This window comes from Myotis lucifugus, unplaced genomic scaffold (assembly GCF_000147115.1).
Source record: "Myotis lucifugus unplaced genomic scaffold, Myoluc2.0 scaffold_4045, whole genome shotgun sequence".
NCBI classification, from domain to species: Eukaryota; Metazoa; Chordata; class Mammalia; order Chiroptera; family Vespertilionidae; genus Myotis; species Myotis lucifugus.
The window spans coordinates 1-12989 of NW_005875093.1; the positions used below are offsets into that span (position 1 = coordinate 1).

Here is a 12989-nt window from a genome sequence, read left to right on the forward strand (position 1 = left end):
GCCGCAGGCCTTCGGAGTGTCAGGAGGGTCCTGAGGTTCAGGGACCCCCCAGTCACGCTCCCTCCTGCTGGGCGCGGTGAGCCGGCCGCGAGGTCTGCAGGCGGGGCGCCCGGGTCGGGAGGGGAGCGCCCTGGAGGCACAGGCGCCGCTGGCCCTGAGCTGCCCGACTGGACAGGACAGCGCAGAGCGCGCGTCTGCCGGAGCCGATATAAAGTGACACTTTCACCGCAGGGGCTGTTCTTTGCCAAGCGGGGCTGCCCCGGGGCTGTCCGAGGCCACACCTTTCCGCGTGGGTGTGGACACGGCCGTGGGCACGGGGACCCCAGGGGACCCCGGACTGGGCACGCGCTCAATTCCTGACTGTCCCCCGCGGCGACCCGCAGGCCGGGCGCAAACTTCCTGCTGGGACGGCAGCCAGCGCTGGCCACATCCTGGGTTCCCGGAGTTCCCCTCCCCTGATGGTGCTCGTCCCTGTTCAACGTGTCATCGCTCACAGTTTATAAACTGTCACGGACGTTGCCTGGTTTGAGGTCCCTCCCCGAGTCAGGCCAGGACAGCTCCATGGATCCTGCTCCCGCTGAGGAGTGGGGTCCAGTCGTCCGGAGCCCATCAGACCCGCTGTCGTTCCCAGTCCCGGGCTGGGAAGCTTGCATTTTGCTGCCTGCACGTTAGAGTGCATCCCGTTAGAGTGCATCCGTCAGCCCACAGCTTTCCCACCCCCACCCCCAGGCTGGCCGCGGTTCACTCCCTGGATTTTGAGAGGGTCCTGTTGGTACTCTTCCGCAGCCACACTTTAATTTTCTGTTTCTTTCTGGTCTCAGTGAAATTGTTGCCAGTGGACTGCGAGAGGAAAAACGATGAGGTGAGTGTGTTTCTCTGTCGTTCCTCCCCAGCACGTCTGCTGTCCTTTCGGGAGCCCTGGCGTGATGTCGACACCTGTCTGGGTGCGGGCCCCGCTCTGTTCGTAGCACCTGGGACGTGGGTCCCCTGCGCAGTCCATCCAGGGGGACGCAGCCGGCGGTGAAGGGCCTGTGCTGCCTGCCTTGGGGGAAGGGCCGGAGGTTCCTAACCGACAGAAGGCCGTGTTGTCATTTCCCCTTCCCTCCAGGAGTGTTTTGGTGGCTCTGAAAATGCCCTTCTGATTTGAGACGTTGTGGGGAGGGGGTGTTTGGAACACATTTGTAGTGGAATTGGCCCTCTTAGTCTATAGATTCGTTTTATGAAGCCTTAATGTTCCCTACATAGTATTGGGGGACGGTGAGCAGCCCGTCCACTGTGAAGGGAGCGTGCGTGAGGAGTGGGTGCTGAGAGGTGGCCGTCTGGGGAAAGCCCTAAGTCCCAGCCGGAGGAGCAGTCTCCTAACTAAGCCTGCAGCAGGACTCCCACTCCGCTCACATCTGCCCCTCCCCCCCCCCCCCATGCCCCTGCGCTGACGCTTACCCACGTTCTGAGGGCATCCTGGTTTCTCTTGGCTTCTGCTGTGTCGTATTTGAAGTTTGGGGTTTTTTTGGCGTTCATTTATTGCATTCATCCACCAAATATCTTTGCTTCCCAGTTGTTTTGTAGAAACATATTCATAATAAGTTTCATCTTCCATCATAAAAACCACGACTGATGACTAGAGAAAGGAGCCCAGAAACGTAGGCGGCAGCTAAAGGAGGGACTAGAATTTTGAAGACTGAAAACCGAAATAGGAAAACAGGAGCTTTCTGTGAGACTTCTCTGGTGATGCTCATTTGTTGTCTTTTAATTAGAAACATCTCCCTGGCTTCTGTTTCTTGACCCTTCACGTCTCTAAATGGATCAGGCCTGCGGCTGAGGGACAGATTCGTTCCCTTCGTTCCCTGGCCCTCCTCTGAGCAGACAGGTGCAACCCAGGGCCTTGCTAAAGGTGTGCCCAGCCAGCCAACTGTGCCGGGAACATTGGCGCCTGGAAGGCCAGCGTCTGGGCCCCCAGCCTGGGCTCCGTGGAGCTGAGAGTTCATGGGGTGCCCTTGGCCTGCCTGGGAACAGGCAGGTTGGGAGGCACGTCGGCTTTGCTGAGGCTCTTGCTGAAAGTCTCATTCTTTGTGTGGCTCCGGCTCACCCAGGACCCAGCAGGGCATTTGTGTTTTCTTTCCCTTCTCAGCAGACTTGACACTGTATTTTCTTTCTGCCTTTTTGCTACTGAAAACATGGGCACAGGCTGAGAGCAGGCGTGTTGTCATATCAGCTGTCCTGTTGGCTGGGACCTTGTGTCCTGTTTCCTTTCAGTGGCATCAGCCTGCTCGCCTGGATGTTGGGGACATGTAGCAGTGGTCCTTGTTACTGCCGGTTTCCTGGAGTGACAGTAAAAGATGTTAGTGTAGAACGTTTGAAAAGGAAAGTCACCCATGACTCTGCCACCTAGAGATAATTACTGTTAACGTTTGGGGATCTTTCCTTCCCTTCTTATCTCTGTATGTGCGTCTATAGACTTGGATTCTTGGCGTATATTTAGTTAGCTTTAACCCTTATCTCACCATTTCCCACACCTAAAACGCTCTTTAAAGTAGTTTGGGTACCTAACTCCACTAGAAGCCACATGAATTGTTTCTGACCATTTGCAGTCGTGTGTACTGCAGAGGCTCTTGGGTCTTTAGGCAGCGTGACGGGACACATGTTGCCTCTGAGAGTGTTGGACACCAGGTCCCTCCCATTCGGGTGAGGCAGCTGATGAGGCTGGGAGGAAAGCCACGTCAGTTCCTTCTGTAGGTGCAGGGCCAGGCCCCAGGCTCTTGGCTCAAAGTCCAGGGCTTTGCCCAGCGACACCAGAGGCGGCCTGAAGTGTGGGGCGTGGTGACTGCTGGCCTGACCCCACCTCTCTTGAGCTGTGGGACCTTGGTGGCTTACCTAAGGTCTCTGAGCCTCAGGCTCCCCATCTGAGAAATTGGGGTACAGTAAGGAGTGTGGTGACAATTCAGTGCGCACTCACATAATACCATTCTGCACAGCACCTGGCTCTCGGTCCATTGAGGAGAGCAACCATGAGTCTAGCAAGATGGCCTCAATGTTACAGGGGCTGGAGGGCTAGGTCTGCATGTGTTCCTGCTCCCATTTTCTCATGCAGATGGCTTTTCTCCCCTATGATTTCAAAGGTTTCTAGGGATTTTACTTTTTGCAGCAGATACTCCACAAGACAGACAATCGATGGGCAGATTGTAGACACTTGAATCTCCACCACGGGTGGGAGTGGCCCCAGGGGGAGAGGACGCAGCGTGGGTAGCTTTCCGGGACTGCAGCGCTCATTTCCCACAGCCGCCTTGCCTCTGCTCCTCGGCCCCACTAGTGGCCGTTACTCCATCGGCACCGGGGAAGGGTGGGGGCCTCCAGGATGGCAGCCCTTAGTGACTGTGCCTTCACTCTGCCCTGCACTCACTCAGCCCCACATGTATCGGCCCTGTCCCTGGGACCACCATTTTGCAGAATTGGTTTTTAGTTTTTAAAAGTATGAGGTGTTGCTTACTGCTTAGTACTTGACAGCATGGCTGCCTCCTTGCCCACCGCCCTGCTGACCGCTTGTCCTGTCCTCTCAGTTCTGTCAGGCCAAGCAGAAGGCGGCCTTGCTGGAGCTGCTGCACGAACTCTACAACTTCCTGGCCATCCAAGCCGGTGAGTAGGGCTCCAGGCCCCGGATCCTCACGAGCCACTCGTGGGCCGATGGCGGGGCGGCTGAGGCGTCCTGTGGTCTCGGCCCAGAAGACACTCAGAAACCAGTCCCTGCTTCCCCTCTGACATTTGTTTAAGCCTTGCATTTGGGCAAAACCATTTGGTTCTCACCTCCCTTCGAGGGTCTCAGGGCTCCTGGAACATGCACAGGCCTTTCTCTCGATAAGCCCCACCTCAGGCTTCGGGGCTCCCTGTTTCACTGGCAGGGTGAGGGGACAGGCCCTGGGTCTCAGAGTCTGGGTGCTTGCACCTGGAGGCCTGCCTGCACCAGGTGGTTGGCCGGGGTAGGCGGAGAGGCCCGTGCAGGTGACGGGTCCGTGGTGGGCTGAGCACACTCAGGCCCGTCCAGCTGTCAAGGCCCTGGTGTCACATCTGGTCCCGGTCGCCCTAGCTGGCTCAGGACCTTGGACAAGTCCCTTTTAGTCTCAGGTCGTCTCGGGGCCTCCATCTCCCTGTTACTGAGTGATTTTGGGTCTCTCTTTTCTATTTTTAAATGTGGTGGGGTGGGGGGTAATTGATTTTAGAGAGAAAGGAAGTTAGAGGGAGAGAGATACAAATATTGATGAGAGAGAAACATGGATCGGCTGCTGCCTGCACGCCCCCTACTAGGGATCGAGCCCACAACCCAGGCATGTGTACTGACTGGGACTCGAACTGGTGACCTCTCAGTGCACGGGACAGCACTCAGCCAGCTGAGCCACATCGGCCAGGGCTCTCTTCTCTTTATAACATAAAAGCCAAGTGCTGTCCTCCAGAGGAGCACTCTCGGCACCCTGGGAAAGACCCTGAACACTCATCCATCCAGGCTCCCCTGCTGTTTTATTTGGTAAACAGTCCTCAAGGCTAGAGATGTCGCCTGCATTGTGTCCTTCCCACACCTGGCGTCTAGGGAGGCTCAGAATCACTTGCTGATGGCATAGGCCAGTGGTCAGCAAACTGCGGCTCGCGAGCCACATGCGACTCTTTGGCCCCTTGAGTGTGGCTCACGAGCCGCAGTTTGCCGACCACTGGCATAGGCGAATGGGCTGGTGCCGAGTTAAATATACTTGGCACAAGAGCCAGCTGGAGCTGGTCAGTCTTATGGGATGTTCAGGAGGCACCTCTTACCTACGGGACAACCTTTGGCCATTGCTGGGGAGACAGGTTTGGGTGGACTGGGCCCTCAGTCCTCAGGGCCAACCTTGTGGGCCTCAGCTCTGCCACCTCCTCCCTCCTACTGGTGGGAGACTGGGGGTGGTCGGGGAGCGTCTGCGCTCCTGGGAGGAGCGGTCCTATGGGCATTTCCCTGTGGCCCAGGTGCTTGGGATATACATTCTGGCCTACGAGGGAATTCTAAACGTTTGTGACTCGATTGTGGTCCAAGCAGCAGCAGCAGCAGCAGCAGCTGGGAGCTTATTGGAAATGCAGAATCTCGGGTCCCATCCCAAACCTACTGAATCAAAGCCTGCGTTTTAATAAGACCCCAGGGGATAAAGTTGAGATGCTCCGCTCTTAAACGGTGAATCCTAGTAGCCATTTCTCCCCCTCCCATCTCCACATGTGGTCCTCATTATGCCATCAGGGGGCCTGGCTCCCGTTGTCCTCTGACAAGCCTTGCAGGGGCAGCCCTGCGGGCGTGCATCTCATGGAGGCAGCTGCTGGGGAGTGTGTGCTCTCTGCTGGGCCATCCTCCCTTCCCCCCTGTTGGAGTCCGCTCTGGCCAGGGTACTGTAGGATGCAAGATGGGTTCAGGGGCCTGCCGCAGGCCACCTACTTCCCTGACCACTGGGTGATATAGGATGCCATTGGAGGAGAGCTGAGGGCCAGAGGTCCCGAGAGGCACGATGCCTTTTAGCTGGAACAGCCAGGAAAGGGTCATGGGAGGCCCTGAAGTCCAATAGGATGGGTTTTGTATGTGTGGGGGGAGGTGGGGCCAACAGGGCAGGAGATTACAGGGTCAGGATGGAAACGGCTTCATGAGGGAAGGAGAAACAGGGAATGGAATTTGGAAAGGTCAGTTGGGTCCCACAGATGCCAGGCCACTGGGCCTTAATGTTGTGGGCAGTGAGGCCCAGGAGGCTTTTGCGTAGGGAAGTGACATGCCAAGAGCAGGCAAAAGTGGCAGCAGCTTAAGTGGAGTCGTCTTATTTTAAAGCTTTAAAACATGTGAATGAGAAGGGAGGCGGAGGAAACCAGTCGGGGCCTGGCGATGGTCCAGACAGGCCTGGGCAGGGAGGGTGGCCTGAGTGGAGGCAGGAGGATGGGAGAAGCCAGCTTGGTCCCAGACGACCCAGAGGGTCAAGATCAACTTTGAAGTAGGAAGGACGGGCTTCAGTTCATTTTTAAGATTTTTAATACTACCTTCAGCCACTCGCGAGCGCGCGCGCGCGCGCGCGCACACACACACACACACACACACACACACGCACACACGCTGGCCATTTGAAGCCCAGCTGTGCCAGGTGAAGGACAATTGCACTATGTGGAGAGTGAAGGATCTTTACGTGCCCAGCCCTGCGTTGTCCCTGCTCAAGGGCTCTAGTGGTGAAGCGGCTCACAGCAGGTAAACCACAGCGGGCATTGAAAGCCAAGAGGTGTGGCAGGCCCCCGAGTTCGGAGCAATCTGGCCGAACAAGAGGCCCCCGCAGGCTGGGGGCTTTTCAGAGGAGGTGGCCTTTGGGTGGGACCCAAAAGGCTGGCAGGACTCGGGGGAGGCTCCCAGCTCCGTCCGAGGCGGGAGCTGGCCACCCAGGCTACTTAGAAGGGAGCTTTGGAGCCCTGCTGAGGCCCCGCTGTCCAGCCGCAGACGCCCCCTTCCTCCACGGGGCATGCCGGGCATCGTCCCACGACCCCTCACACAGTGGGCCTGGCATTCCAGGTCACCGGCCTGTATCTGTCAGAATCCCTGCCTTTCTCCCTCCCAGGCTGTGTGTGTTCACAGCGCCATCCGGTACCTTCCAAAGCTATCTGTCTGATCCTGTTAGGGATCAATTGCAAACAGACCTGGTATTGGGCAGCTTTTTAGTCATTTAATGCAAATCACCGCACTGCTTTGCAGGTCAGGTTTTAATGATCTGGAATCGATCCAAGCTAAGTGGCTTTTGATCGTGCTGCAGAGTGAGGATGCCCCAGAAGCCGGAGCGCCAGGCCGCATGCTCCCTCTCCGAGCGGAGGGCTTGGTTCTTGCTGCATTTTGTCGTCTGTTTCAGAGTCATCTTTTCATCTTCCTTGTGTTTGAATGTTTTTCCTCCTAGGGAACTTTGAATGTGGGAATCCAGATAAGCTAAAAAGCAAGTGCATCCCTGTAGCAGAAGCCCAGGAATACGTAGCAGTAAGTAGGGTGGCGCCCACCGCCGGGAGGGCCTGGTGCTTTGGGGTTGATTTTCAGACCCTGCATTTACTTTTCTTCCCCTTTTTATTTTGTTTGGTGTTTGTTTTGGTTTGGTTTTTGTGTGTGTGTGGTTTTGTTTTTGTTTTCTTTCTTGCCCTCCCTCCCTTTTTTTTTTTTTGCCTTAGTTGAGTGCTAGGCTATCTTAAGTTAAGGCAACACTGGGGGGTGACTGGGCCCAAGGTGAGCCGTGAGCCGGAGCAGGCCTGCTGTGTGTGTGTGGCTCCCTGCTGCCCAGCGTACAGGCCACAGCAGCTGCCCCTTCTAAACTGGCCTGTCACTTGCTCCTCCCTCTGTTCGTTTCTTTTCTCCCCTTCTCAGCAGCTTTAAGGATGCATGTGTCGCCTGCCCTTCTCCCCCCTTGTGTGCTGTGGGGATTGTCTGGGGGTCCGTTTGACTTTCCGCATGGCCTCAAGATGGTAGAAGGTAGAATTGGGGATAATATGGAGCTGGCAGGGACATGGTCACCTTAGTCCAGTTTTTCGCTTCACAGGGGAAGACACCTGAGGCCCAGGGGAAGGGGCAGGGGCTTTGCCCCCAGGCCAATGTTTGCTGGGCCCCCTTCACCCCCCCCACTTTTTCATTTTACCCAAGAGGAGCTGCCACCTGGCTGGCTTCAGTCTTTTCGGCTGCCTCCGCCTCGCATTGCTTTCCCGCGTGTGCTTCCGCATCGCCCCCTCCCATTACAGCCCCTGCCTCGGCTCTCACCAGCCTCAGACTTCCCTCCTGCCAGTTTGCTGCGCGTTGAGCAGAGCAGGGCTGTGAGACGTGCAGAGGACCCAGGAGAGGACTTCTGTAACCCAGCAGCAGAGTGATGCTGCCTAGCTGCTCTGCCCAGACCAGAGCTAATCTCCCGCCCCTCCCACAGAATGTGACCAGCAGCTCCACCGCCAAGTTTGAAGCCGCACTGACCTGGATACTAAGCAGCAACAAGGACGTGGGCATCTGGTGAGTGTGGTGGGGCGCCCATCAGCCGACTTCCTAGCTTCCCGCAGGTGCCCCTGAAGGTGGAGGGTGGGTCTGCCTGTGGTGTGGGCTGGGCTGAAAGCTGGTGGAGAAGGAAGAGCGGCGGGAATGAGGGCAAGGAGCAGTTCCAGGGCAGACACAGAGCAGGTGCCAGGTCTGCGCCTTGCCGTCCGGCTCTGCGCGGTTTTCTGGCGAAGGCAGCTTTCTACGCGCCTTTCCTCGGGGCTAGTTTTCATTTGCAGATGAAATGATTCTGTGTTGGTTTCACTCAGTATGGCAGTTGCACAAGGAAATGCTGGATTTTATTCTGACTGGGTAGTTGCGCCTCATTGCTCTCTGGTGAGCACCCTTAGCAGACAGCGAGCCTTTCGCCTTCCTGAAAGGCCCCAGGGAACGGGCGAGGGTGGGGCACTGGCTGACGGCTGGACACCTGGAGTCTCCTTGCCAGAGAAGCATTCACCTCATCACCCCGATCCCGTTGCTCAGGGTTCGTCAGGGGCTCTGTTGAGGTTACAGCTCCTGATGCTAAAACATACTTGGGTTTTGTTCTCTTCCTCTCTGATCCACCAAATTACGAATTCCCTCAGCTGTGCACCCAGGGGAGCCGGGCAGCTCGGCCTGAGCCTGCGAGCTGGATGCAGGCCCCACTGAAATGCGCTGGCTTACAAAACAAAGCCTCCCTGAGCAGCTGGCGATTCTTGTTAGAAAAGGCGGGGACTGGAGGCACCGAGCCGTGACACTGGCCTCTTCATGTGGGGGAGGTGGCTGAGCTGGCTCAGAGGACCAGGGTGAAAAGTGGGTCACAAGAAACCGGGACACTTCAGGTACCAGCCACTCAGGTGTGAGTCCAGCGCATGGCTCGCCACCTAGAGGTGTGGCTGTCGGTGTCCCGCGGGTCCTGGCACCTTCTTGCAGGAACCAGGGCGGAGGCGCTGCGCTGGGGCCTGGCCTCTGGGCACCTCCTGATCTCTTCCTTAAGCAGCTTCTGTGCCTCCTCGACCCCGAGGAAAGGCACGCTCTCCCAGACACACGTCTTTCCGTTTCTACCTTGCAGGGCAAGACGGCGACTCAGTAAACATTTCCACTGCTCTCTGCTGGGAGGGGATCCAGTTTATAGTTAATCCTCCGCATGCCGAGGGGGCTGTCAAAGGCCCAACAGGAGAAGCCACTTTAGTGGCTGGGGTTCGAGCCTGCTGCCTCTTGACAGCTTTATTCCTCCTAAGTAGCCAGCGCGGGGGATTTCCGGGAAGAGTGCAGCCAGGATATGTCTGTCTCACAGCAAGGAGAGGCCTCGCAGCCCCTCTTCCTCCTCCTGCTTAAAGTGGGGCATAGACTGCAGCTCCTCAGAGCTCTTGGACGCGTTTACAACCCGTGTCCTGTTTCAGTTTGAAAGGGGAAGACCCATCTGAATTGGTGACAACCGTGGACAAGGTGGTCTGCTTGGAATCCGCCCGCCCCCGCATGGGTGTGGGCTGCCGCCTGAGCCGGGCCCTGCTCACCGCCGTCACCCACGTGCTCATCTTCTTCTGGTGTAAGTGCCCGCACACAGCGCCGCCCCAGCCCAGCTCCGACAGCCCTGGCGGGGAGTGACGAGTGACGGGAAGCGGCCCCTGAGTGTCTGTGTCTCTCGTGCGCCTGAGGTCTGTCTAATAAGACGGAGGGCGTGAGCAAGTCAGCCTCTGCCTGGTCATCTTCCCCTGGGGATCGGAGCCAGAGCATGAGGCTAACCAGAAAGTGTCCCTGTTCCTGAGAGGGAGGCTGCCCCGGCCGGAGGTGGGCGTTGTCCCTTCCAGGACCCCAGGGTGCAGGCCGCTGCGAGGAGGGCGCAGCAGGAGCTTGGCCTAGTTTTACTCCCTGAGCAATGTAAACCTCTCCTGGGAAGCAGCAAGGCCCCAGCCTGTGAGCCTCAAGCAGAGCTCAGGCCTATGAGCCTCTGAGCAGAGGCCGAGTCGCAGAACCACTGGCTCTGCCCAGAGAGCCATGTTACAAATCCCAGGCACCTGGGCGTGCACGGCGTGTGTGTGTGTGTGTGTGTGTGTGTGTGTGTGTGAGAGAGAGAGAGAGAGAGAGAGAGAGAGAGAGAGAGAGAGAGAGAGAGAGAAAGCAAGCCCGGGTTCTGGTTCACCAGGGAGGAGATAAAAGCCCTGGACTAAGGCTGGGAGGTTGGGAGGAGCCGCGTTCTAGACGGTGGAGGGGCCTGAGTGACAGCTGGCAGGGAGGGAGAGGCTCACTGACTAGCCTGTCCTCCCTTTGCATTCCTGCATCCTTTGTTTCCCGCATGCTAGCCCTGGGCCCGCCACATAGTAGGTACTCAGAACACATTGTATCACCCACAGCCTCCACGCAGCGCCCGGCCCATGGTGAGACCCAGGGAGGTCTGAGCGGTTGGAGCGATGTGAGCCTTTAATGGTGCTCTGTTCCTGCGCAGGCTTGGCCTTTTTGTGGGGACTCCTGATCTTCCTGAAATATCGGTGGCGCAAGTTAGAAGAGGAGGAGCAGGCCATGTATGAGATGGTGAAGAAGATTATAGGTGTGTGGCCCGGGGGAAGGCTGCCGGCCTCCGCCAGGAGTCCTGGCCCTAACCTGTGCCCTCTGTCCTGCAGATGTGGTCCAGGACCACTACGTGGACTGGGAGCAGGACATGGAGCGCTACCCGTACGTGGGCATCCTGCACGTGCGCGACACACTCATCCCTCCGCAGAGCCGGTGAGTCCAGGGTCTGCCCCACTCAGTGCCTCTTGTCAGCGGCCAGGATCCCAGGTGCAGGCACCGTCCACGCCCCCGCTCCAGCGCCCGCTCCTCCAGCGCTCGGCATTTGTGGGAGAACACTCGGACAGTGTAGGAGCACGTCCCTCTCCTGTGCTAGGACCGCCCCTGCTCCAGGGGCTCAGGCAGGGAAGTTGGATTCTCTGGTCTTGCCCTCCGTGAATGCTGTCGGCTGGAGTTCCTCACGGTCACAGGATGCTGGCCAGCAGTAGCGTCTGCCTCATCCCAGCCAGCAGGGGAGGGGCTTCCTGATCTCACGAGCAAGGAAAAACCTTCCCTGAAGCTGCCAGTGGCCACTCCCCGAGGCCCCGCTGCCCAGAACTGGTGACTTACTGTCCCTGCGGCCTCACTGGCCACTCCCCGAGGCCCCGCTGCCCAGAACTGGTGACTTACTGTCCCTGCGGCCTCACTGGCCACTCCCCGAGGCCCCGCTGCCCAGAACTGGTGACTTACTGTCCCTGAGGCCTCACTGGCCACTCCCCGAGGCCCCGCTGCCCAGAACTGATGACTTACTGTCCCTGAGGCCTCACTGGCCACTCCCCGAGGCCCCGCTGCCCAGAACTGGTGACTTACTGTCCCTGAGGCCTCACTGGCCACTCCCCGAGGCCCCGCTGCCCAGAACTGGTGACTTACTGTCCCTGAGGCCTCACTGGCCACTCCCCGAGGCCCCGCTGCCCAGAACTGGTGACTTACTGTCCCTGCGGCCTCACTGGCCACTCCCCGAGGCCCCGCTGCCCAGAACTGGTGACTTACTGTCCCTGAGGCCTCACTGGCCAGGAGGAGGAGACTGTTTTCCACACGTCTGACTATGACCCACAGTCAGACACACTCATTACCTAAAACAGGATGGTCCGGCTTCCACCCGTACGCACATGTGCTTGCGTGCAGTTGAAAGCAAAGTTTCAGGGCACGGGCTGCATGGGATGGACGGCAGGCTTGTCACACTTGACACCAGGGCCACCTTCCACATAAAACGGAGAACATGACTGCTGGCAGGGCCTGTGGCGGAGGCTGGCGTGCGTTCACTCAGCAAGCGTTGGTTGGCGCCGGCTGCCTGCCGCACTGTCCGGGTCGCGGCGAGGGGCGAGGCGCAGGGAGGGGGCCTGCTGGGCGTCAGTTCTGAGGAGGACGTGGGGAAGGTGCATAAGGAGAATGTGTACTGTGTGTGGTGACGAGTCCCAGGAGAAGGAGCGGGTGTCGGGAGGCGGCCTCCTAGCCCACGAGGTCGCTGGCGCACTTGGGCGCACATCGCATCCGAGGGCAGCCGCACTGCTTGGGCTTTAACTGCAAACACACTTCACTGAAACGAGCGCGGGAAGTGGCATTGCAGTCCCGGCCCAACCACTGCGCCCCAGCCCCTGCGGTCAGCAGAGGCCCCGGGCACCACCCCAGGGTCCGAGTGACCGGAGGCTCAGGGTCTTGATTCCTCTCTGAGCCGCCAAGTCCGTGCGGCCGAGCTCCTGCCGGCCCAGCCTGGGCGCAGCCAGTAGTCGAGTGAGGGCCTGCTCCTGAAAGACGGGGACATGCGGGAGCGCAGGGGCTGGGGGAGAGGCTGCTGGCCACCTGCTCATTACCTGTTAATGGGCAGCTCAGGGAGTACGACCCCAGACCCCACACCGTGTTGGCTGCCTCCCCTCGGGCCCAGCATGGCCAGCTCAGTCCCTAGGCGTGTGTGGCCTTAGCCAAACCAGCCACACGGGGGCTGCTAACCAGGCGTGGGGTTTGGTCGGTGGCAGGACCCGCCCCGGGGAAGCCAGCCTCAGCCCGTCTGCCTCCTGACCCACAGGCCACCTCGGGAGCTGCCCCCTCTGGCCTCCCCAGGGTGAGCCCTTCTGCTCTCACTCGCACACACGCTCCCTCCGCACATGCAGCGCAGTCCGTGGGCAGGTGGTCTGAGCTGACAAAAGCAGGGGCTCATGAAGCAACCTTCCGGGCCGCCCTGGAGTCTGGTCTGGTTGGGAGGGGCTCTCGGAGGGGATGCAGGACCTCTGGCTGCTGGCCTAGGCCCGCCAGCCGGGAGGGGCTCTACCTGGGGGCTGCTGCTTCTCAACTCCCCAGCGGATGCTTAGCTCATCCCACCCCCTGAAGTGCTGTGGAGTTTGGGCTCAGCAGCCAGCAGCCACACTTTAATTAGCCCACAGGAGGTATTAAGAGGCAGACAGCACTGGTTGGGGGCCGCCTGGCCAGGCTGTGCAATAGCAGG

General features: G+C 58.8%; 1 protein-coding gene across 1 annotated transcript; it reads left to right on the forward strand.

The window, feature by feature from the left end:
- Nucleotides 1-529: 529 nt before the first annotated feature.
- On the forward strand, nucleotides 530-10777 carry LOC102419197 (LEM domain-containing protein 2-like; the record flags this gene model as incomplete). The annotated part of the gene is made up of 7 exons (XM_006108871.3): nucleotides 530-862; nucleotides 3555-3630; nucleotides 6921-6997; nucleotides 7923-8002; nucleotides 9406-9551; nucleotides 10449-10550; nucleotides 10624-10777. Coding segments are annotated over 7 exons (921 nt in total), but the record flags the coding sequence as incomplete, so codon positions are not given.
- Nucleotides 10778-12989: the final 2212 nt, after the last annotated feature.